Source organism: Nerophis lumbriciformis, linkage group LG18 (assembly GCF_033978685.3).
Source record: "Nerophis lumbriciformis linkage group LG18, RoL_Nlum_v2.1, whole genome shotgun sequence".
NCBI lineage: Eukaryota > Metazoa > Chordata > Actinopteri > Syngnathiformes > Syngnathidae > Nerophis > Nerophis lumbriciformis.
In genome coordinates this window covers 30,401,386-30,427,193 of record NC_084565.2, presented here as the reverse complement: position 1 = coordinate 30,427,193, position 25,808 = coordinate 30,401,386, and the positions used below count along the sequence as shown (strand labels likewise).

Here is a 25,808-nt window from a genome sequence, read left to right as displayed (position 1 = left end):
AATAATATTTATGCGTAGAGTACAGAAAGTTGGTATACATGTCAGAAACAAATACTGGCAATCCTATTTGTAACTTTTATTTGTATTGTTTTGCATAGAAATGGCAACTCAATGAGGCATAAAAAGAGTAAAAAGTACTCAAAAAAAACAAAACCCAAAGGTTTTAATTTGAGGTCATTATTTACCGTAAAACAATCCCTACTTAAATTACAAATCAGTTGATTATACAATTTGTTTTTCATACCATACACAATCTATAAACAGACACCTTGTGAACCCTGGAATCAATCTTTTTTTGCTTGCTTGCTTGTTACCAAGGATGTTTTTTTCCTGTTTGGTATTTAGCAGAATTATGAAAGAAGACAAAAAATATATACATGTAACTGGTAAAAAAGATTTAAAATACAATTGTGTTTCTGAATTATTAAAAGTAATCCTGTTATGGAGTAGGGATGCAACGATTACAGAGATTGATGGTGTAATTATAGTCAATGTATTTATCATTGTTTCACGATTATCATGCAGTGATTATTTTTACAACCAAAAATGTATCAAATCAGACATTCCTGAGAGATTTCAATGTTATTTATTACCGTATAAAATAATATAGCAGTACAAAATTATAAATGAACTAAAAGTATCTTGGTCTTGCAATTAAATACAAGTAAAAAATGCTCTGTAAACATCCTGATGTTGTTAGTGTTCTACACTTGCTATATTAACTTACATGCCTATAGTTTCTTCAACACACACAGGAAGCAACCCCTACCTTTAAATGGACGTTTATAATAGTAAACCCGGTTAATCGTTGCATCCCTAATTTTGCGTGCATCTTGTAAAACCTTCATGTGACAGTGAATCATTCAGGCTTTTGCAGAGACACTCTACTGATGTAGTAAATTAGGATTGGCGGAGGTCTGCACTCAAGTGAGTGAACCTCCAGCTCATAAATGCTCTCCTTAATCGATTAAAGAATAAAGTGCCCCCATTTTTTTCAATGTCGGCTGACATTTTTGTTCATTGTGAAGGTTAGCAGTAGCGTCACAGGTGTCATATTTGTCTTGAAGGTCCTGCCGTGAAGCAGCAAAGCTGTCAAAGTGGCCGCTACCAACATCAAGATGAGTCACCCGGGAGAAAACAACTTAGCGTCAGCTAGCAGTCTTCCTGCTCTGTCCTCTCCTCTGCAGCCACAGGGAGGATGAGGTGAGAAATTCGGCTCCACAGTCCACCGTACTTGTCCAGGTCCATCCTGTCGAAGGCCACGGAGAGGTCATGGGAGAGGAACTTCCTCTGAAGGTGGTCGTCCACCATCTCCTCCACGTTTCTCAGAGAAGCCTTGACGGGAATCTCATCCTCCAGCAAGACGGTGAAGATGAAAAACGTCTTCTTGTACGCCGCATTCTCATGGTCGCAGTAGCGATAGAAAATGAGCGTGGCGCTCGGCGGCAGCTGCTCAAAGCGGTGGATGACCGCCACAGGTTTGTCTCCCTCGAAAGCTCGCTGAAGCTGCAGGTCGATGTCCTCCTTCACCTTGTAGCGATCTTCTCCGACGTTGGCGCCGTCTATGTGGAGGACGGTGGCATTGATGGCGGTGGATACGGCGGACGCCAGGTCGCTGGCCAGGCAGCGCAGCGTCTTTCTGTCTGAGACGCCCGCCGTCAGGATCAGGCTGACCGGCTCGCTGGGCTGAGCCGTCAGGATGTGCCTCTTCAGGTGGATCCTGCTACGTCTCCACAGCTCTGGACGCTGGTGAGGAAAGCGAGTCATGACTTTGTCCATTTCCCTGAGAAAGATGTCGACCGGCGAAACGCTGCTCGGGGGCGGAGGCTCAGGCTGGAGGAGATGCTGTGCCAGGATGGCGAGGAGTACCACCGTGACAAAAGCTATCAGGTAACTTCTCCCTGTAGGCACAGAAGAAAATATGCGTTACTCCTCCCGCCATTGTGTCCGCACTAACGCTGCTCTACAGCTTTCTTTATTTTCAACTGGGCAAAGTGAATCACATCAATTATAAGATACATACTTCCAGGACTGGCTGTGACTTCTCTTGCGAAATCGGTTTCCTGAGTGGTCGGACCAATGGTCTCCACTTTACTCCTCAGGTCGTCCAAGGGCTCCTTATCCTCACAACTCGAACCCGTGTTCAGACTTTGTGCAAGATCTGATTAACGAGGGGAGGAACATAAACAATACTAGCAGGTTCATATTTACATATACCGTAGAACAGTGGTTCTCAAACTTTTTTCACCAAGTACCACCTCAGAGAAAACTGGTCTCTCCAAGTACCATCATAACGATCACTATTATAATAAGTGAAGTAAATTTATACAGCGCTTTTCTCTAATGACTCAAAGCGCTTTTACATAGTGAAACCCAATATCTAAATTACATTTAAACCAGTGTGGGTGGCACTGGGAGCAGGTGGGTAAAGTGTCTTGCCCAAGGACACAACGGCAGTGACTAGGATGGCGGAAGCGGGGATCGAACCTGGAACACTCAAGTTGCTGTCACGGCCACTCTACCAACCGAGCTATACCGCCCCAATAGTACCATAATACAATAGCGCAGTGGGCCTAAGTATTCATTAAAAACAAGGCAGAGGTTTTATTTAACATGTCTATTTAATATTTTTGGATACTGTAACATTACACACAGTTTGAATATAAGAAAATAAAACACTGTACTAGTGTTGTAACGATACTAATATTTTGGTACCAATACTAAAATTATTTCGGTACTTTTCTAAATAAAGGGGACCAAAAAAAAAATTGCATTATTGGCTTTATTTTAACAAAAAATCCTACGGTACATTAAACATATGTTTCTTATTGCAGGTTTGTCCTCAAATAAAATACATACTAGACAACTTGTCTTTCAGTAGTAAGTAAACAAACAAAGGCTCCTAATCAGTCTGCTGACATATGCAGTAACATATTGTGTCATTTATCTACCTATTATTTTGTCAACATTATTAAGGACAAGTGGTAGAAAATGAATTATGAATCTACATGTTCATTTACTGTTAATATCTGCTTACTTTCCCTTGTAACATGTTCTGTCTACACTTCAGTTAAAATGTAATAATCACTTATTCTTCTGTTGTTTGATACTTTACATTAGTTTTGGATACCACAAATTTGGGTATCAATCCGATACCAAGTAGTTACAGGATCATACAAAGTCCTCAGGTGTCCAGGGACATATTTCCTGAGTTTATAAACATAATATACATTTTTAAAAAACGAAAGAAGATGTTGTGAACTTGTGATGCCAAAAAATATCGACGTAATCATAGTAGTATCGACTAGATCGAGCTTGTACTTGATATCATTACAGTGGATGTCAGGTGTAGATCCACCAATGGCGTTTGTTTACATTTTGATGCCGGTGAGCTACGGTGTGTAGTGAAGCATGTTTTGCTATTCGTTGTCATGCAGGAATGATACTTGTAAGAAACGTACTTTGTTTGTCACCATGGAGGCGAGGATTAGTGATTTAGAAGTAGCTAAAACACTGCAGATTGCCGCTAGCTAGCTAGCCATGTCTTAAAGCACCTCTTCCTGAGGGCGTTTCAGTGTTATAACTTCACCTTTATCGTTAGTTTTTAAGCCAAAATGCGTCCCTTTCGAATGGATGAAGTAAAGAAACCAAACAAAGCACCAATATGATCCAGTTTAAGAGACTGTTCAAAAAGTACAAAGAACAACAATTATGATGAACATCTTGAACCTTTTTTTTGAGATAATGTTTATTTATGTATTTAATATATGTTTACTTACTATGGTATATTAATTATGTATTCACTGTTCTGTTACAGAGAACAAGGTATTGGGATACAGTTGCTATGATATGAAAATAAGTAGGATTAAATAAGCTCTGCTTCTTCCTACTCCTTTTCGGACGTGCTGTCATGAAACACTGTGTCTGCTTGTAAGTACTCCGTGATTGTGTGCCGCCGAACATGCTCGTCTGCTCGTAAACCAGCAATGACACGACGTGACTTTGATGCGGGCGCGGGGGGGTGGGGTCCGGTACATTTCAGAGACGGTATCGTACCGAATATGATTAATTAGTACAGCGGTACTATACTAATACCGGTATACCGTACAAACCTACACTGTACTTTAATCAAGTAATCCTTTGCCGTACCACTACATTGAGCCTGTGTATCACCAGTGGTACACGTACCAGTTTGAGAATCCCCGCTAAAGAACATTGCAGTCTGTCTCTCTTACCCTTTCCATCATCGTTTGTGTCTTCTGGATGCCCTGCTGTGGGACCATCTACCTGATCATGGTTTGTGTCGCCCCCCGTTACTGCTGTGGTGTCTTCTGGCGCTTCCTCATCCCTTGGTTGCTCCTCTTCGGCTACAAAAAAAAGGGTCCCACATTAATCACAGTCAATTAACCTAATTACAGTGATATCGTCATGGAGACGAGGAACACTCACGCACAAACTCCTTTGCTTCTACTGCTGGTTCTTCATTTCTCTGCTCCCCTCTGCTGTCTTCACCGTCATCTGTTCCGCGGTCAGGGGAAGCGGCGCTCTTCTCCACATTGTGCACAGACCTCTCCTCAGCCTGAACACCATCTGCAGCATATACATATAAACACAGTGGGCCAAAAGCTAAATGACATAGATGCTGTCTCTTATAGCTGCCAAGTCCGCCCGCAAAGTTCTCTAATTAGTGCTGGGTCAAAACAAATGAACATCTGTGGTTGTAGGCAACCTCCTGATGTTGTTTATTAACTCCATAATATGTCAATAGCTGCATTAGCAGTATTATGACAAGGGGTGGGCACCGACACCCGGTTCCATAATTGGCACCAGTGCAATTATAAGCGATAGCACCCAGACCAAAAAAAACAACAAGCTATCTGTGCTTCATTTCAGTGCTAAAAGAATGTAGTCTCAGCAAGTGCATGGCGGTGATATTGCACAAGTAAAGTCTAGGGTTGCCCGATATAGACAATTATAATATAACAATAGCGCTTTTAATACTATCATTATATTGTGATAATGCATGTTGATTCGGGCTGCAGCTTTTAAAAATTAATTCGTTTGACTAATTGAGTTATAAAATAAAACATTTTTTTAGCCTTAATCCATCTTTTAGGGGAAATATTTAAAATAAACAAATATTGTTTTATGGCCTTTATTCTTTGTTTTTATAAATGCACATTACATTGGAATGGCACTTTTACTATCCATCCATCCATTTTCTACCGCTTGTCCCTTTTTGGGGTCGCGGGGGGTGCTGGAGCCTATCTCGGCTGCATTTGGGCGGAAGGCGGGGTACACCCTGGACAAGTCGCCACCTCATCGCAGGGCCAACACAGATAGACAGACAACATTCACATTCACACACTAAGGCCAATTTAGTGTTGCCAATCAACCTATCCCCAGGTGCATGTCTTTGGAGGTGGTAGGAAGCCCACGCATTCACAGGGAGAACATGCAAACTCTACACAGAAAGACACCGAGTCCGGGGATTGAACCTTCGTATTGTGAGGCACATGCACTAACCCCTATCCACCGTGCTGCACTTTTACTAAGAGATATTAATTACTTACACCTATAGATTTATTTAAAAAAAGTAGCAAAGTAATGTATCCTTATCATGACTGTTGGTGTGAAACTCATGCGTGTTACGTTTGCCCTACTGTACTTTGCAATGAACTCATCAATGGTTTGCTTCTATACAGCTATACTATATTGCCAAAAGTATCTGGCCACCCATCCAAATGATCAGAATCAGGTGTCCTAATCACTTGGCCCGGACACAGGTGTATAAAATCAAGCACTTAGGCATGGAGACTGTTTCTACAAACATTTGTGAAAGAATGCGCAGCTCGCAGGAGCTCAGTGATTTCCAGCATGGAACTGTCATAGGATGCCACCCGTGCAACAAATCCAGTCGAGAAATTTCCTCGCTCCTAAATATTCCAAAGTCAACTGTCGGCTTTATTGTAAGAAAATGGAAAAGTTTGGGAACAACAGCAACTCAGCCACCAAGTGGTAGGCCACGTGAACTGACAGAGAGGGGTCAGCGGATGCTGAAGCGCATAGTGCAAAGAGGTCACCGACTTTCTGCACAGTCAGTTGCTACAGAGCTCCAAACTTAATGTGACCATCCAATTAGCCAACGTACAGTACGCAGAGAGATTCATGGAATGGGTTTCCATGGCCGAGCAGCTGTATCTAAGCTATACATCACCAACTCCAATGCAAAGCGTGGGATGCAGTGGTGTAAAGCACGTCGCCACTGGACTCTAGAGCAGTGGAGACGCGTTCTCTGGAGTGATGAATTCACGCTTTTCCATCTGGCAATCTGATGGACGAGTCTGGGTTTGGAGGTTGCCAGTAGAACGCTGCATTTCAGACTGCATTGTGCAGAGTATGAAATTTGGTGGAGGAGGAATTATGGTGTGGGGTTGTTTTTCAGGAGTTGGGCTTGACCCCTTAGTTCCAGTGAAAGGAACTTTGAATGCTCCAGGATACCAAAACATTTTGGACAATTCCATGCTCACAACCTTGTGGGAACAGTTTGGGGCGGGCCCCTTCCTCTTCCAACATGACTGTGCACCAGTGCACAAAGCAAGGTCCATAAAGACATGGATGATAGAGTCTGGTGTGGATGAACTTGACTGGCCTGGACAGAGTCCTGACCTGAACCGGATAGAACACCTTTGGGATGACTTAGAACGGAGACTGAGAGCCAGGCCTTCTCGACCAACATCAGTGTGTGACTTCACCAATGCGCTTTTGGAAGAACGGTCGAAAAATTCCTATGAACACACTCCGCAACCTTGTGGACAGCCTTCCCAGAACAGTTGAAGCTGTAATAGCTGCAAAAGGTTTGACCGACATCATATTGAACCCTATGGGTTAGGAATGGGATGGCACTTCAAGTTCATATGTGAGTCAAGGCAGGTGGCCAAATACTTTTGGCAATATAGTGTATATACAATTTGGTTTTGACTATTATTGCAACGCACTTTTACCTCCACAGGGGTGTTGTCCTGTAATCGTTACATTGTTCAGACCTTCACATGGAGACTCATTTGTAGACTGATCCTCCTCTTCCACTGCGCCTGAACAGACCGTTTATAAAACATGTCACATTAGTACGGAGGCCCAAAAGGGACATGGAGGGGAAAAAAAGTTGTTTTTTTCTATGTCAGTGAACCGGAAGTAAAACAGACAAAGCGACGGAGGAGCCAACCCATCATCCGTGGGAGAAGTTTATTGATTTCTATTTTAGTACCGGTAATGGCCTAACATATAAAGACATCAAATCGTATTATGGTCCCACAACAAGGCACAGATGATGGGCATGCTCCCGCTCCTCCATCGCTGTGTCTGTTTTACTTCCGGTTCACTGACATAGGGAAAAAAAACTTTTGCGAGATCTCGCAAAAACATCCATGTCTTAACTCATTCTCCTTCTATGCCACATCAATATGGAATGCACTCCCAACAGGTGTAAAAGAAAGGGCATCTCAATCCTCCTTCAAAACCACACTAAAAGTACACCTCCAGGCAACTACAACCCTAGACTAACACCCTCCACCCACCACATCCCACCTCCCCGGATTGTAAATAATCAAATGTATATACTTGTTCTTATGCTTTCTAAGCTCACTATGTTCACCGATCGCTGTACATATTCTACGAAGTCAGACCTACACTGTTTCAGTGTCCATTTCTCAGATGATACATTTGTTGATGACTTAAGTGCTGATAGCAACCAAACCTAACCCCCCCTGCCCCAACCCCCTCCACATCCCACCCCCCGGATTGTAAATAATTCAATGTATATACTCTGATGATTAACTTGTGTGATGGCTGTATTATGATGATAGTATATATGTGTACCATGAATTGATTAACGTGGACCCCGACTTAAACAAGTTGAAAAACTTATTCGGGTGTTACCATTTAGTGGTCAATTGTACGGAATATTTACTGTATTGTGCAATCTACTAATAAAAGTCTCAATCAATCAATCCCTTTCGGGGCTCCGTACATTAGCATCTACCTATAACGTTTATGATATCTTTATTTTGCCGTACCAGCTGTGTCATGTCCGTGGTCGCCAGTCCTGTCCTCCATTGCTGTTTGGCAGCTTCCTTTTCTGGGTAAAAATGTACAAACTCATATACAGTAATATTGTAATAAGTAACTTAGCAAATTGCACGTTTATCTACTCAAGATAACTGCTGCTCTGAGTGTTCAGAGTCCAAAATGATTATGCTTAGTTATGACAACGATAATGTACCACACCTTGTTGTGCCAAATGCTTATTTCAAAAGTGTGCAAACAAGAAAAAAGCGCGGCATATAATTATCTCGCATTGTATACACAAACTGGATCGTAAAGAAGAAAACAAAACGCTTGGCTGGAGGCCAAGCTAGCCAAATGTGCTAGCCGACAGTAAGCAGCGCCGTAATGTACACTAAAAAAAGTATTCGAGCTAATGAATGTATCTATAGATGTATGTGTGTGATGGTGACGAAAATAAACAAGCAAACTCACGCTCGATCACATCACAGGGAAGTACGGCCAACCCCAACAGCAGCGCTCCTTCCAATGAGCTGGCCGATTTCCTACCGGAACTTTTCAACGCAGTCTTTGTTTCCGGTGGACAGTAAAAAAGAAAGCACCGCGCCTTCCCTTCCGCGTTGCGAAAGTGCGAAACTCCCGCTTCGTTATATCTCTACGCGCTTCCTCATTCTTGGCACATTTAGGAGTGCTTGTTAAATGTATATTTGTGTTGCCATCATCTAGCCCATTCAAAACGCTACTAAAATGGCTACGCACTCTTCCGGAGACGCGGTCGAACGGCCTTCGAGAAGAACGACGCGACAACAGTCGACGGGAAAAAGTAAGGACAAGATACATTTGAATTGATGTTAGCTTTAAAAAGCAGATGGCACACACCGGGAGTCAAATATACTGTACATACAAATACACACAGTTATTCATACATGCACACATAGGTACCTACGCTCCCACATACATACACAAATACAGTACATACATACACACTCAAAGTTCGTACTTCCACACGCACATTCACCGTACAAACATACATATACTGTACATATACATTCACTGTACAAACATACATATACACATTGTTGGAGCCTATCTATATTATTTATTTATTAATTGTTTTGACAATGAAATCAAATAATGTCAATGATGATGTTGATGAATTATTGGATGTTTTAGATTTCATTGTGATTGACTGATTGTTTTCAGTTGCTCATGCTCCTACTGGTGAGCCACTTCCTCCTCCTATAATTAAGAAGACAGGACAGCTGGGTGCCCTTTGTCTGTCATTCATGTTGAAGGAGTGAGGAGTGAAACAGTTTGTTTACCGCTAAATTATTTGGAAGCCACGCTAAACTATTTGGAAGCCACGCTAAATTATATTGAAGCCACGCTAAATAAGCTCTTTTGAAAGTCAACCACGGAGAATATGTTTTGTTTGTGAAAATAAATTATGATCATTTGGAATCTCGACATATCTCCGCGAGTGCTTATTAAAGAATTTAGTGAGTCAAACACCTCCTCCTCAAGACTACTCTGCATTACTTTATTTTTATTTTTTTGAACGCAAGAGTAGCCGTATCAAGTAAACAAACTTCACTGAAGACCCAAAAGACAAACCACGATCGCTCTGCGCCGATGACAGCAAGCAGTCGGCGGGCCGTGAGTAAAATCAGCTGATGACGTCATTAATGAATGAACGCGCGCTGCGCTGTATGGAATCATTCCAACGCTATGGAAAGGACATTTGCAGAATGTGGATGTGAAATGCAATAAAACAGGATGTTGGAAGGACATTTAAGAATGAAATAAGTGGACATTAAATTGAGCTGTGTGTTTATCTGGAATGATGTCTGGCACACCTGAGACGGCAGCTGAACACGAGGACATGCTGAGAACGCGCATTGCTTCGCGTAGAGGCAGACTGGGCGCGTGCACGAGGAGGCTAAATTAAATAAAGACTTTGATGACTGATGTTAGAAATGCTGATAAAGTCAATGATGAATTTGAAGTGTTTAAAGGAGCTGTGAATGAATTTAAAAATGCTCACAACCTTGTGCAATAATTATTTTCAGAAGAGGAAAAGGAAAATGATTATTATGACTGGTATGAAACCAGAATAATAAATTTGAATTATTTCATGAAAGATGTTGAAACATGGAAAAAAGAAATTGCACAATCAAAAGTTGGACCACTGGACAGCATATCAAATGTATCTCACAAATCAAAGTCTGCCACTGGATCAAAAGCCTCCAGATGTTCCTCAGTATCCTCAGAATTAAAAAAGGCCAAAGCGGAACAAGCTGCTACAATGGCTCGAGCTGCTGCACTGAAGGAAAAACACACCTTGCAACTGGAGGAAACAAAGCTTAAAGCAAAGATGGAGCAAATGGAGTTGGAAGCAGACCTCGCAGCAACTGCTAAAATTGAAATCCTTCAAAGTGATTTAATTCATGAAAGCCATGATGTGGCTCAGGAACCTCCAGGTGATGGCATGACTGAGTATTATGATTCTCACCATGATACAGAAACTATGGAGAGCAACGTGGACTTTATAGAGTTCGGTGCAATACCCAAGACCCCACTTCACCAAACCATCTTAAGTCTCCACAGACCTCTACTTAAAAGGAACACCAACACATCAAAAGATCTAAATAAACCTCAAAACAAAAATGCAACTGAAGGACACAAGACCCAGAGTGTAAATCGGACTCAAATAATAAATCACTCTGCACAAGATAATGCGGTTATTAATGCTGCTCATGATAACTTGGAAATGGTTATTAAAAGACAAAGTGACATCGCAAAACTCATTGTCTCACAGCAAAAACTGTCTCTACTACCAGCAAGAGAGATTTCGGTGTTTGATGGTAACCCACTGGCATATCAGTCTTTTATCCATGCATTTGAACACTTGATTGAAGACAAGACTGAGAATAATCAAGACCGACTCTACTACCTTGAGCAGTTTACCTCTGGTTTGCCAAGAGACTTGGTTCGCAGCTGTTTGCACATGGAAGCCAGTAGGGGCTATAATGAAGCAAGGCGCCTCTTAAAAGAACATTTTGGAAATGAAATGAAAATTTCAGGAGCTTACTTGAAAAAAGCCTTGAATTGGACAGCGATTAAAGCTGAGGATGGGAAAATGCTGCATGCATATGCACTGTATTTGAGAGGATGCTGTAATGTAATGCAAGACTTACAGTATTTGGAGGAACTTGATATCCCATCGAACCTAAGGCTAATTACATCCAAACTACCCTACAAACTCAGAGAAAGGTGGCGAAGCACAGCTTATGAGACACAACAGAGAACCGGCAGGAGAATCAGATTTCACAACTTTGTGGATTTTGTGGAAAAGCATGCCAAGATGCTTTTGGATCCGTTGTTTGGAGACATTCAGGACCAAATAACAACGAAAAGGCCTCTTCCTAGAAGCACAAGTGGACTAAAACCAATCAGCCAAAGAAGAAGCAGCTTTGCTACTTCAGTAGCTGTGAATACAGAGCCAGCAGCATGCACTGTAAAGCAATCATCTGTTCACAACAACCTGCTCAAACCACACCCAGTGGTATCATCCCTTTATGTGGATATTGTCATGGCAAACATGCTCTGATTGACTGCTCACAATTCAAAACACAGTCACATGACAACAAGGTTGAATTTTTAAGAAGGCATGGATATTGTTTCGGTTGTCTACTAAAAGGTCATCTAAGCAAAAATTGCAAAAGAAGATTAATGTGTCATGTTTGCAAAATGAAACATCCTACTGTACTTCATATTTCAAGTGAAAAAGGCCCAAGTCAGGAAAATCAAGCAAAGCCCACTGCTGACACAGAAGAAACCCCTATAAGCATTGCTCTTGTTTCAGCCGGTGATGCAACCGGGGCCGGGAAAGACTGTGCACTTGCAATCTTGCCAGTCAGAGTTAAGGCGGGAAAAGGGAACAGGTATGTTCAGACCTATGTCTTCCTCGATCCAGGCAGCACGGCAACATTTTGCACGGAGAATCTAATGAACCAACTAAAGGTGAAAGGACGCAAAACAGAAATTATTTTGCGAACAATGGGACAGGAAAAGCCTGCAAAGACCTATGAGGTTAGAGGACTGGAGGTTGGAGACTCGAAAGGGTTCACATATCTGGACCTGCCGAAAGTGTATACACAGAGCAAGATACCGGTCTCAAAGAAAAACATCATCACAAAGGCTGACTTGAAGAGGTGGCCATATCTTGGTGGGATCGACTTAAAAGAAATTGAGGCAGATGTTGAACTTCTTATTGGGACTGATGTTCCTCAAGCAATGGAGCCGTGGAATATAATAAACAGTCAAAAGAATGGACCATATGCAGTCCAAACCATACTGGGATGGGTGGTAACTGGACCACTCAGTTGCAGTGCTACAGAACATGCTGGGCCCACTGCAGTGTCAACTAACATATTCTCAGTATTTGAGCTGAAGGACCTCCTCATCAGACAATATAACCAGGATTTCTCTGAGAAAATATTTGAGGAGAAAAATGAGATGTCAGTTGAAGATAACTGTTCTATGGAGATCGCCTCAAGTTCAATGTTTCTTAAAGATGGTCACGATCCTCTGCCACTGCCTTTCCGGGATAAAGACAAAGTCACACCTCAGGATAAGTTCAGAGAGAAAGAAAGACATCGGCATTCCTCCTCTTCTTCTTCCAAAAAAGGCCATGACAAAGATAAAGAAAAGGTCAAGAAGGACTATGGAGACAAACGTGACAAAACGGAGGAAATCAGAGACCTGTACGGTCGAAGGGGAAGCTTACCTTTTGACAAAGAGCCAATGCCCTTAGAGGCTGATCCTTACACATTCCCATACAGCGGCAAAGGAGATGGCAAAGACATGCACGGAACAGTCGAAAAGGAGAAAAATAAGAAAATCAAGGACTCTACCAAGGACAAGACCTAAGACCATGGAACAAGTAAATACATTTCCAGATGCCAAAGGCTTTGTGAGAAGTGTTTTGGTTAAAACCAAGACCAACACGGTTCAACGACCAATAGATGAACTCTGCCTTCTAATGGAAGCAGCTTGATGGACTGAGGGGGGATTCGGTTCTCCAGCCTCGATGACTCGATGACCGCTTCAGATAAAACTATGGACTTTGAAGAGACTTGACGAGTAACTCAAGTAACTTCATTAACTTTGAATTTGAAGAACATAATTGTTTGGATTGTATTGTTCTATTATGGCTCCTTTGAATATTATTATTATTGTAATTGTTTTGCTAAAGCACACAATTAGGGGCCGGGATGTTGGAGCCTATCTATATTATTTATTTATTAATTGTTTTGACAATGAAATCAAATAATGTCAATGATGATGTTGATGAATTATTGGATGTTTTAGATTTCATTGTGATTGACTGATTGTTTTCAGCTGCTCATGCTCCTACTGGTGAGCCACTTCCTCCTCCTATAATTAAGAAGACAGGACAGCTGGGTGCCCTTTGTCTGTCATTCATGTTGAAGGAGTGAGGAGTGAAACAGTTTGTTTACCGCTAAATTATTTGGAAGCCACGCTAAACTATTTGGAAGCCACGCTAAATTATATTGAAGCCACGCTAAATAACTTATTTTGATTATTTTGAAAGTCAACCACGGAGAATATGTTTTGTTTGTGAAAATAAATTATGATCATTTGGAATCTCGACATATCTCCGCGAATGCTTATTAAGGAATTTAGTGAGTCAAACACCTCCTCCTCAAGACTACTCTGCATTACTTTATTTTTATTTTTTTCGAACTTTTTGAACGCAAGAGTAGCCGTATCACACATACTGTAAATATACATTCACTGTTCAAACATACATATACACATAATGTCCATATACATTTACTGTACAAACATACATATACACATACTGTACATATACATTCACTGTACAAACATACATATACATTCACTGTACAAACATACATATACACATACTGTACATATACATGCACTGTACAAACATACATATACATTCACTGTACAAACATACATATACACATAATGTACATATACATACATACTCACGCATATAATCACGTTCCATCAAACATATATTAATGTCGTTGCCCTATAGTTTGTGAAGTGGTGTGTGTGCTCCCAGTTTTAAACAGAGGTATAACTTAAGCTATTTTCATTTCATTTGGAAATGCACCGGTTTGAAATGAAAAATTATAGATGTATGTTAATGGTTTTGATATCCCCGTAATGGACTTTTTCACCAATGCCATACTAATGTCATTGGAGTCAGTGGACATTTTGTTCTTAAATTTGTTTACAATATCCAACACTTCTTCTTCACCCACTGCATTTAAAAACATAGAATGGGGATTTCTCTCCAACAATCCCTCCATATATTTTACTAGTTGTCCCTGGATCTGGGATTTGTTTTCTGCAATTTGGGTTCAATACTTACAAAGAATTTATTGAAGGCATTAGCCACATCTTCAATATTATCATTTCCTTTTACCATAATTCGTGAAATACTTTGGATAGTTATTTGAAGAGGTACTGTTTCTTATAATACTGTTTAATAAATTCCATATTCCTTTGATATTGTTTTTATTATCATCTAGTAATTTGTTATAATATCTCGTATTTGACCTTATAATTTGAGTTAACTTGTTTTTATATTTTTTTATATTTATTTTCTGCTTCTTTTGTTTTCAATCTTATCAATTCCCTGTAAAAAGTGTTTTTCTTTTTGCAAGCATTTTGCAATCCCTTTGGGATCCAAGGACAATTAGTATAGTTTATTTTATCATGCTAACTGTGATATGTTCATTGTCATGCTCATGACTCCGAAGATAATTGTGCTTGAAGACACTTAATCTTGTCATTCCCACTCCTATTTCTACAATTGTTTCCCTCTATAGTTCTTAATTATGAGGCGACCCCGAGAGGTCCACTAAAGAGGTCTAAAAAGGAGATAGGAAAGCTATCTGCTTCTTCTGTTACGACTGTTAATGGGTCAAGACAAGTGGAAAATAATATACAAGATAAAGGTGAGCTTCAACAGCAATTAACTTACCCACTCTTAGATGCGGTGACAATCGCGAGAAAAAACCTACAACAATGTTATCTTACAGAGTCCTCCAGCAAGAAGAGTCGACTGGAGGCTGAACGAACTTTGGGTGACAGTGGTGATGAGATGGATGTCCAGATATCAGATTTTGACATGAACAAAAACAAGGAAATGGATGTAGAGGAAGATTACAATCATCCTCAGCAGCAAGAGCATATTTCCCATCATCGTTATCAGCCAAAAGTTCATGGTAAGTAAGTGCTTAGACACATCAACGGTCCTACCAAAACCTATGTTGGTTTCTTGTGCAGACAAAGCAGAAACAGCAACGTGTAAAAATATCTCAACTCTATATGGCTCTAATGGCACAATTATCATATTTATTCTTAGCTCAGACCCTTTTCTGCCTCCGTCTACACCAGACCTAGGCAAATTAAGGCCCGGGGACTGCATGCGGCCCGTTAAGCTTTTCAATCTGGCCCGCCGGACATTCCCCCAAATTTTTTTTTACCTCTTTAAGATGGAAACTGTAGCTGCCATTATGAGGTGCAGTGATGTTTTCAAATTACTGTAAGTCTTGAACTATACAAAGTATTTCAATGGTTGGAATCTGTGCTTTTGAATTACGGTACCGTATATACTAGTTACTATGGTAATCTAAGTCACAGCAGCTCAGACAAGGCACCAAGCAGTGTGGGTGGGGAGCGTTTTCCACAGGGTGTTTCCAGAGCGGCCAGCCTGAAATGCAGGTGTCAGGGACAGAAGCGGAATAAGATTTTTACTACAATGTTATAAAGCTTAGTGATATATCAGATTGTAGGTGTTTTTTTTTCATATTTAGCTGTTTGTTGCATTTTTGTTACGTTTCGCTTGATTGTAAAATATGTCGATCGAGAGGGGCTGTGACGTTCATATGTTGTCAATATTTAGTGTTTTATCGTTCATAGTTAATATTATAAATCCCACATTCTTTTTTTTCATGTACATTCTGGGTGTCTCATTCAGTAAAAAAATATTACATTTCATTCTGTTTTTTAAGGCGGTCTGTCATAACGTTTTTAGTATTCGATCAGACAATATTGTAAGGTTTTGTATTAGTGTTCCTAAAAATAGATATACCGTACTGGCCCCGTGACACATTTTTTTCTCTAAATTTAGCCCCCGAGTCAAAATAATTGCCCAGGCCTGGTCTACACGCTATGCCATCTGAGTAATGTAGTATATAAACATTTAGCACACCCACGTCCTTACTTAACATTGACAGAGCTGGGGATTAGAAAGTATAATTTCTCATTGCTTTTCATTTACGAACACAGATCGCCACAGTAGAGGGTTTTAACTGTTCCCCAGTGTTCCCATCAAAAGCGATGTGTTGGAAGTAAAAGTTTACGATTGATAATACCTTTTCAAGCGTAAAAGCTACAGTAAAACTTTCTGCAACTTGTGGATAGGGCTGGCGATATGGCTGAAAACTGTGTTTTATGTTGGTAATGATAAAAAATAATGACCACAAGAAAAACATATTAAATGTAAACATCTGTATTCAAAATGTAACCTTTGTCTGATTAATATCCCCTTAGCTATCAAAACAGAAAGGAGGCAAAAGTCAACACAACCATGAACAACACTCAATCAATATAAACTAAATTCTAATATCACATTGAACACTTAACAATAACCTCTTAAAATCAAGGTGAAAAATAAGGAATATGTAAGAAATGCTTAATAAACCAAAAAAGTGGTAAGTGTGAAAATGTAAACCTAGGAAAAAAAACAGAATATCTTTTTTCTGAAGGTAACAGCTGTGCTCTAAGCGCAGTTAAGGTGGTGTGGTATTACCGACCTTGAGGATGAGTGTGTTGCATAATTAAAAGACCACATAGTCTGACTATGGTCCATTTTACAAATATATACAGGTATATAAAAAACTGTCACGGTGACTTTTCCTCTTTTATCGACAATTTATTCACTCTCTGGAGCACTCATTTTCAGTTTCTTTTTTTTACTCCACAGTGTAGTTACTCTTACAGTGTTGTTTTTACAACACAGTAATTTGGCAATTGGTTTAGAGAAAGTGTATTCGTCTTCATCTAGTGTTACTTTGTGTGGTAAGCAACATTGACATATCAATATTTGTTTTCAAGCTGTGCACACATTTGTGCCAATAAAGCACATTTTTGTTAGATTTGTTTAATTCTGTGCTTTTTGGGTTTAAAGTTACAAAGAAAGAATAAAATTGATAAAAAACACAAGCCTCAACGTCACAAATTTGCTGCAATATTTTTGAAAAAAGCTGACCCAAAATCAGGCATTTTAGGCTGCAACATTTACAAAAAAATACCTTGAAATCCTAGAGAAGCTGTTCGATGCATTTAAGAATTGTGCAGGCAACTTTTATGTCACATGTATCTGCCAAACAAGTGCAAAAAGAAAATTGTTATTGTTAAAAAACTATCACTCAACTTAAAGGGTAACTGCACTTTTTAAAACATGTTGCCTATTCACAATCATTATGAAAGACAAGAAGACAAAAGTGTTTTGTATTTTTGCTTTCAAACATGTAAAAAAAATGGCTCCTTCTTGATGACTAGCAATGCAGATAATGGGAGCAATCAATTCTACCTCTAAATCACTTTAAAAATGCATTCAAAAACCGTCAATACTTCACTTACGTTCGGTAGCCTGTAAAATCACCAAGCTGTAGCGACATTGTTATTGTAAGAGCGAACACTGAAGAACTCTTTTTCTGGTGTGGTAACAAATCGGCGTGCTGCAGTATTAGCCATAAAAGCTAACTATGGACAGAGCTAACCTAGCTTCTATGTCAACACGAAACGCGTTTGAGTTTGTAATGCACACCACTGCGATAAGACACCAATTTGTACTGACTGAAAAACATGAACAATCATATTACAGTACCGGTATCTGTAAACTATTAGCCCACATTTCATGTTTTGTTTGGACACAGCTAGCCAGATAGCGTATGTACTGTAGTTGTACTAACATGATTGATTGATTGATTGAAACTTTTATTAATAGATTGCACAGTTCAGTACATATTCCGTACAATTGACCACTAAATGGTAACACCCGAATACGTTTTTCAACTTGTTTAAGTCGGGGTCCACGTAATCAATTCATGGTACAAATATATAATATCATTATAATACAGTCATCACACAAGTTAATCATCAGAGTATATACATTGAATTATTTACATGATTTAGAATGGCTTCAAATTGCACATGTTGCAGCTTTGAGGGATTTTCACCTCATTCTTCTGTCTGCTTCAACGACTCACTCTTCCTTCGTGCTGGCTTCTAGAAGCAGCAGTTAATCCCACATATATTTGGCTTGAAAAAGATAAGTGAATCCTTATTTGTCCAAAAATAGTCGTCTTCGTTGTTTGTTACAGTGTGCCATGATTAGAAGACACACACGCGCTTGTTCACGGAAGTAGGACACACGTTGTTGCCAGAAGTCGAAAGTGCGCTTCTATGGAAACGGAAATAAATGCCCCAAAGAAGTAGTTCCGAAAATGATAAAAATTACCAAAATACGGTAAATGTTGTACATAATACATATTGTTATGAATGTGTCTGTTACTACATTATATGGTTAGAGTGTCCGCCCTGAGATCGGTAGGTTGTGAGTTCAAACCCCGGCCGAGTCATACCAAAGACTATAAAAATGGGACCCATTACCTCCCTGCTTGGCACTCAGCATCAAGGGTTGGAATTGGGGGTTAAATCACCAAAAATGATTCCCGGGCGCAGCCATCGCTGCTGCCCACTGCTTCCCTCACCTCCCAGGGGGTGATCAAGGGTGATGGGTCAAATGCAGAGAATAATTTCGACACACCTAGTATGTGTGTGACAATCATTGGTACTTTAACTTATATATATATATATATATATATACAGGTAAAAGCCAGTAGATGACATGGCACCCCAAACCATCACTGATGGTGGAAACTTTACACTAGACTTCAGGCAACGTGGATCCTGTGCCTCTCCTGTCTTCCTCCAGACTCTGGGACCTCGATTTCCAAAGGAAATGCAAAATTTGCATGGTTGGGTGATGGTTTGGGGTGCCATGTCATCTGCTGGTGTCGGTCCACTCTGTTTCCTGAGATCCAGGGTCAACGCAGCCGTCTACCAGCAAGTTTTAGAGCACTTCATGCTTCCTGCTGCTGACCTGCTCTATGGAGATGGAGATTTCAAGTTCCAACAGGACTTGGCGCCTGCACACAGCGCAAAATCTACCCGTGCCTGGTTTACGGACCATGGTATTTCTGTTCTAAATTAGCCCGCCAACTCCCCTGACCTTAGCCCCATAGAAAATCTGTGGGGTATTGTGAAAAGGAAGATGCAGAATGCCAGACCCAAAAACGCAGAAGAGTTGAAGGCCACTATCAGAGCAACCTGGGCTCTCATAACACCTGAGCAGTGCCAGAAACTCATCGACTCCATGCCACGCCGCATTAACGCAGTAATTGAGGCAAAAGGAGCTCCAACCAAGTATTGAGTATTGTACATGCTCATATTTTTCATTTTCATACTTTTCAGTTGGCCAACATTTCTAAAAATCCCTTTTTTGTATTAGCCTTAAGTAATATTCTAATTTTGTGACACACGGAATTTTGGATTTTCATTTGTTGCCACTTCAAATCATCAAAATTAAATGAAATAAACATTTGAATGCATCAGTCTGTGTGCAATGAATAAATATAATGTACAAGTTACACCTTTTGAATGCAATTACTGAACTAAATCAAGTTTTTCAAAATATTCTAATTTACTGGCTTTTACCTGTATATATATTCACGCAGTGTGTATACAAAACGTTGGAGGGTTTTGAAGTTGTTTTAGAGGGCTTTGAGGGCTACAACATTGACTCCCATTAACTGCATCTTCCAAGTGTTTTTTTTTTTACCATCTTTAGAATAAAATAAAAAGGAATATGTGTTCTTGTGTCTCATAATGATTGTGAACGATGGGCAAAATGTCGATAATAGTGCAGTTCCCCTTTAAATGACAAAGGCAAAAGCGAATTGTGTTGCAGAATGTCTTTTGTTTACGTTCGTAATTTTAACGTGTAACATTGTGGAACTTAAGGTGCCACAATTCTATGAAATAAAATATAAGGTTACACGGATACAAGGTTTTCCTAATAGACTGCCACTAACAACTATTGATGTGTTTTTTGTTCATATGAAACAGGCAAACGAGACTCAATGTCCCCATACGTATCCCTTGGTGATCGCTGCCATTTGCCTGCAAATACAGACAAAGACTTGATGAAACCCAAAGAAGGTGTGACCTTTTCACCATCTGCATTTTAATGGTTGACCTAATTATGAAGATGTTTTTTTTGTTGTGTCTTCAGTAAAGTCTTCAACAACAGCACCTGCAATGCCCATAAAGCCCTTGGACAGCGACGTGCATGTCCCCAAGAGCACCACAATGGCCGAGTACAGGAAGGAGATGGAAGCTAAAGCTGGTATGGTGCACAGTTTGGTTACTAAATTGTTTGCCTCATTCAAACTGCGTAAATGTATCCGTGAAGTTTAAAATAATTTCTTCCATCTTCACGTTTACCCACAGTCAACCACCGGGACGTTCCGAGTGGCTATACACCCTCTGGGAAAGCTTATACAGTGCGACAGAGAGCCACTAACATTCCCTCTCAGAAAGAAAATGTCCAGCAGCACAAGAAACAAGGTCAACTAAGCCATCAAATCTCTTTAATAAAGCTAATAATATTGGCATTTATAGTAGTATTAATAATGTATTTTTTGTTTTGTTTCTTTTTATTCTCAGAAGTTAAAAAGACAAGAGCTGTTGCCAGGAAGCCCTCTGCTGGAGATTCATCAAAAGGTAAAACTGAGGTCTTCACCTTTTTAAGCTGTGGCATGCAGGCTATTTTCTTTAAAAATGCTTGAAAATATTATGCATACATTTAAAAAAATTAGTATTAACATACTGTATATTTGTTCCTGATCGTGATCGATGATCGTGATTAATTTGAGTTCAATCACGGTGATAAACTGTTAGCATTTATTACCTCGATCAAACATGGCAGAAATGTCTGTTAGAAGATACCGCTGTAGTAAACAGTAGGGAAGCAACGCTGTTTGGAATAATTCTGCACAGAACAATTCGCCTTTATTGACCATGATCCTGTGTGTGTTTGTTTGTGTCTGTGTGTGTGTGCACGTGTGACTTGTCCACTGTTGCGAAAGTCAGGCTCATCAGAACGAAATTAACGTTCAATCAGCGTTCTGCCTCTTCCTCCTGGAAGTGCTGAGCAAGAATAAAGAAATATGGCTAACAGTAGCATAGAAGTTGAAACACAACATTAAGAAAGAGCAGCAACTTTAGTGAGAGCAGTAATCCTGCCCTGAATGCAGGCAGGTACAGAATGTCTCTGAGACTGAACTATTGTATTGGTCCCGACTGGAAGAAGTAACACACCTATTATAATCAGGGGGGAAAAATATATGGCACGTGCCAACTTCACTGGTTTTGGGTTTTGTAAATTAGGGAATGGATTAAGTAAAGAACTCAAACAGTGTACTAATATGATCCAATTTAAGAAACTGTTCAAACTCAAAGTGTTTACAAAGTACAAATAAGAAGAACCATGATAAACATTCTGAATTTATTGATAATCTTATTTATCTCACCATATGATTATTATTTATTTATTTGTGATGTTATTATTTTTGGAATATATTGTGAATAAATTGAGAACAGGGAGTAAACAAACGTTAGAAATTGGTAAGAAAAGGAAAAGAGGTAGGATTAAATAAGCTCAGCTTCTCCTTTTCGAACATGTTGAAAAGAGAAACTGGAAACTGTGATGTATTATGTTGTAATTGTATGCATGTTCGAAATATACTCAAACTCAATGTAGAGTGAATGAATCATAGTTTTTCTCACTGTAAAGTGCTTTAAGTGCCTAAAATGAATCTAATAAATCATTATTATTATTATTAATACAGGGATTCCTCTGGATTGCCACTATATATGTGGCGGTGGGGGCGTGGCTTGGGGCATGGTCAATATGACATCATCAAACATATGACATATATCATACATTCATAATTTAGATTTGCAATGATGCATATATTTTCTTTAGAAAGGCTAAACAAATGTTTGATGTATATTTAAAAACATCTACTAGTGTTATTAATAATACCACTAATAAAATTATTAATAACAATGTTTCCTTATATGAGCAGAATCACAATCAGGTTTACACAAGGAATTTGACTTGGTAGACTGTGCTCTCTTTGTTCAATGCAGTTTGAATTGTTGATGCTTATTGTAAAATATAACACTTTATTCTGCCCTCTCTGAATGTTGTAATTTAGTTTTCCAAATATATAAACAGTGCTTTAAGTTAGATTTAAAAAAAATAATTTTAGGTGTTTTGTTGATATTTTTTGCAATTAAGTCACTTTAAAGCTAACCACACTAAAGAAAGTACATTATATATACACATGAAGTGCACATACATGTAGGAATCACATTAGGTTAATAATATTATTTGGAATAAACTGAAAAAAGCAATACAATTATGCAGGATGAAGGTTGAGCTCTAATGCTGCTAGCTTAAGGCTAACGTACAATGGACCAGCTTGTAGACAAGCAAACTCAAATTAGCATGGCCAATCGCAAGGCACAGACAGACAATCATTCACACTCACATTAATATCTATGGACAATTTGCAGTCTCCAATCAACCTAACATGTATATTTTTGGAATGTGGGAGAACACCCACACGCGCACTGGTACAAGTGCACACCCCACAGTGATGTCCAAACAGAGGTTCGAAAACGCGCACAACGTTAGACGTGATTGTTGGTAGTAATGTCATAATATTTAGGGTATATTTAGGCTTGAACAAAAAATGCATTGTCTTATAATACCTTTATCTTCAACTTTCTCTCCTTACTTTTGCCGAGTGTCAACTTGCACGACCAGCTGACGTGCTTCTGACCTGCGATTTCGATGCAGGCTTTTTGTTTTATTTTTTTCCAAAATAAAGCAATGAGGAACGTTTTTATGTTTGAGCTTTTTTTCCAAACTTATTATAGCCTATAGTATGTAAATAATAGACTATAGACTGTATATTAATTCATACAATATATCACTTACATGTTTTTCATAAAAAAATTATTTGCAAAAAAAAATAAAGTTTGAGTTTGAACATCCAATATCTTGTCTTTGTAGTGCATTTAATTGAATATGGGTTGAAAAGGATTTGCAAATCATTGTAATCCGTTTATATTTACATCTAACACAATTTCCCAACTCATATGGAAACGGGGTTTGTATTATAGCCAGTAGTATGTAAATTATAGACTATAAACTGTATATTAATTCATACAATATATCACTTACATGTTTTTCATGTAAAAGGAAAAAACTTATTTTGAAGGTGTGGCGGCAGTAATCTTGCCGTTGCGCCACAATCGTTTAAATGTAGGTGAAAACCTGTAATAATGAAAAACTTAGGATGTTGCCTACAGCCACAGATGTCAGTCATCTTTGAGCCAGCGCTAATTACAGACCCTAGCAGTTTTTTGTTTTGTATTATTCCAAAATAAAGCAATGAGGAACGTTTTTATATTTGAGCTTTTTTCCCAAACTTATTATAGCCAGTAGTATGTAAATAATACACTATAGTTGGTATATTCATTCATACAATATATTGCTTTAAAAAAATTCATGTTAAAAAAAGTGTTTTCATGTAAAAGGAAAAAACTTATTTTCAAGGTGTGGCGGCAGTAATCTTGCCGTTGCGCCACAATCGTTTACATAAAGGGGAAAGCTGTAATAATGAAAAACCTAGGATGTTGCGTACAGCCACAGATGTCAGTCATCTTTGAGCCAGCGCTAATTACAGACCCAGGCAGTTGTTTACTTTTGTAGACCGCACAAATGGCAACTATAAGGGACTCTGCTGTTAATTGAATCTTAGAGGAATTACTTAGAACAACTAAAATATCAAACTTTTTCATTGTCCAAATACTTGTGTTCTTTCAGGCTTTCTTCAGTACTTTTGCTGGTTGGTTGTCCTACTGCTGCTCAGCTCGGCTGCACTGTTTGTTTACAAGAACAAGATGAAGTCACAAAGCAGTGCGGGGCGTCCATCCAGGTCAGTGAGCCTCGAAACATTTGCAGAACACCTGTCCCGCCTGGAGGCTCGCTTCCATAATCAGAGGCCCGAGCTGTGGGCCAGGAGCAGGATCCACTTGGAGAAACACCTCCGAGCGTCACAGCCCACAGAGCCCGTGAGTCTGATTCTGACGTCCGGGCGCAGGGCTGAAAAGACACTGTCCTGCTTGGCTAAGAGTCTGGCTTCAGCCTTCTCCTCGGCCGTCCAGGGTTCCGTGCTCCACATAGATGGAGCAAGCAAAGCTGGCCTGGAGAGCGACGCGGTGAAGCTAGACATCGACAGGCAGCTGCAGGCAGCTTTTGGAGGAAGCCAACCGGTTGCCGTCATGCATCGCCTGGAGGAGCTGCCACCGGGTGCAACACTCATTTTTTACCGCTACTGCGACCACGAAACCGCCGCATTCAAGGAGGCCTTCCTGTTATTTACCATCCTGCTGCCTCAGGATGAGGTCAGGGGGGAGCTTGAAATTGTTGAAGAATCAGTGCAAGATTATCTTAAGGACAGGCTGGTGGGCTCTGGTGACCACACGTCCTTCAATGACATGGACGCAGATAAGTACGGCGGACTGTGGAGTCGCATCTCCCATGTGGTCTTGCCTGTGGTGGCCGAGAAGGATGTAGAGCAAAACGGATGCTGAGGAGCTAAGCTGGCATTTCCACAAAAGAAACGACCAGTTCTGCTGCACTGTGAATTTATTGCACTGAGGTAATGTCACCAAAATGAAAGCAAACATTGAAACGGTCAAAGATTAGAACCTGATAACAGGTGACACTTGCTTACACTCAGGTGTAGAGTCATTCTTAAATAACACAAGGACAAGTCATTGCTTGAACCCATTCATCCATTTGATTTCTTACTTTTGTGTGCTCTTCTATGCAATCCTCAGATGACTGATAGATCAGGGTTTTAAGGTGTGTGTGCAGTTGCTACAACAGCTTGTCTACAGAATTTGATTTTACTGATAATTTTGTCACGATCTTTATTCTTGTAATATCCCCAGGAGCAGAATTATTTTAAAATATTTTTGTGTGAACGTTTTGATCTCACAGGTTATTAGTGTTTCCCAAACTTTCATTTATTTTTGGCAACCCGCTATATATTTACAAAGTGTTACAAAAGTGGATAGAGAAAAATCAGTGATTTTTTGGGGGGGGGCAAGGGGTGACGCTTTCAAAGACTTAACATTAACGTATCGCTCGTCTTAACGAGCAGCGGGTGCCTTAACCCCCATCACTCACAGACAGCTCCGTCTTGCTCGTGACATGAGAGAAACACAGACAAGCGACAGAAGAAAGTTTATTTGTACAGTATTTCTAAACATATTTGTTTTGCTGTCTCTCCCACAGCATTCATAATATACATGCATGCACATGCGTCATGGCCAATTATACAAATAAGACACACAAATTCCATGTAGCTCCCATCGTCCTGGGGAAAACACTGAATTTTGCAATTTAACTGTAATCTGCCTTTGAGACTCACAAGATTAAAAAATGATTACTGAATTATTAA

General features: G+C 39.7%; 2 protein-coding genes across 5 annotated transcripts; one reads left to right on the top strand and one right to left on the bottom strand.

Annotated features, from left to right (window-relative positions):
• Positions 1-135: 135 nt before the first annotated feature.
• Positions 136-8,630, bottom strand: LOC133617791 (torsin-1A-interacting protein 2-like). Of its 3 annotated transcripts, none has more exons than XM_061978017.1 (7): positions 8,539-8,630; positions 8,076-8,137; positions 7,005-7,094; positions 4,450-4,590; positions 4,236-4,367; positions 2,024-2,161; positions 136-1,901 (listed from the first exon to the last, which is right to left on the bottom strand). In XM_061978017.1, exons 2-7 carry the CDS (start codon positions 8,113-8,115, stop codon positions 1,153-1,155), a joined length of 1,290 nt encoding a protein of 429 aa, XP_061834001.1. In that variant the 5' UTR covers positions 8,116-8,137; positions 8,539-8,630; the 3' UTR covers positions 136-1,152. The 3 variants fall into 3 exon arrangements, with proteins under 3 accessions (XP_061834001.1, XP_061834003.1, XP_061834002.1); XM_061978019.1 differs by having other exon boundaries at positions 8,076-8,132; positions 8,539-8,601; XM_061978018.2 differs by lacking the exon at positions 8,539-8,630 and adding an exon at positions 8,287-8,495.
• Positions 8,383-25,808, top strand: LOC133617790 (torsin-1A-interacting protein 2). Of its 2 annotated transcripts, XM_061978014.2 has the most exons (8): positions 8,394-8,887; positions 14,958-15,086; positions 15,171-15,356; positions 20,329-20,421; positions 20,495-20,608; positions 20,713-20,829; positions 20,929-20,985; positions 24,164-25,808. In XM_061978014.2, the coding sequence occupies exons 1-8, from the start codon at positions 8,812-8,814 to the stop codon at positions 24,931-24,933; spliced, it is 1,542 nt and encodes a 513-aa protein (XP_061833998.1). In that variant the 5' UTR covers positions 8,394-8,811; the 3' UTR covers positions 24,934-25,808. The 2 variants fall into 2 exon arrangements, with proteins under 2 accessions (XP_061833999.1, XP_061833998.1); XM_061978015.1 differs by lacking the exon at positions 14,958-15,086 and having other exon boundaries at positions 8,383-8,887.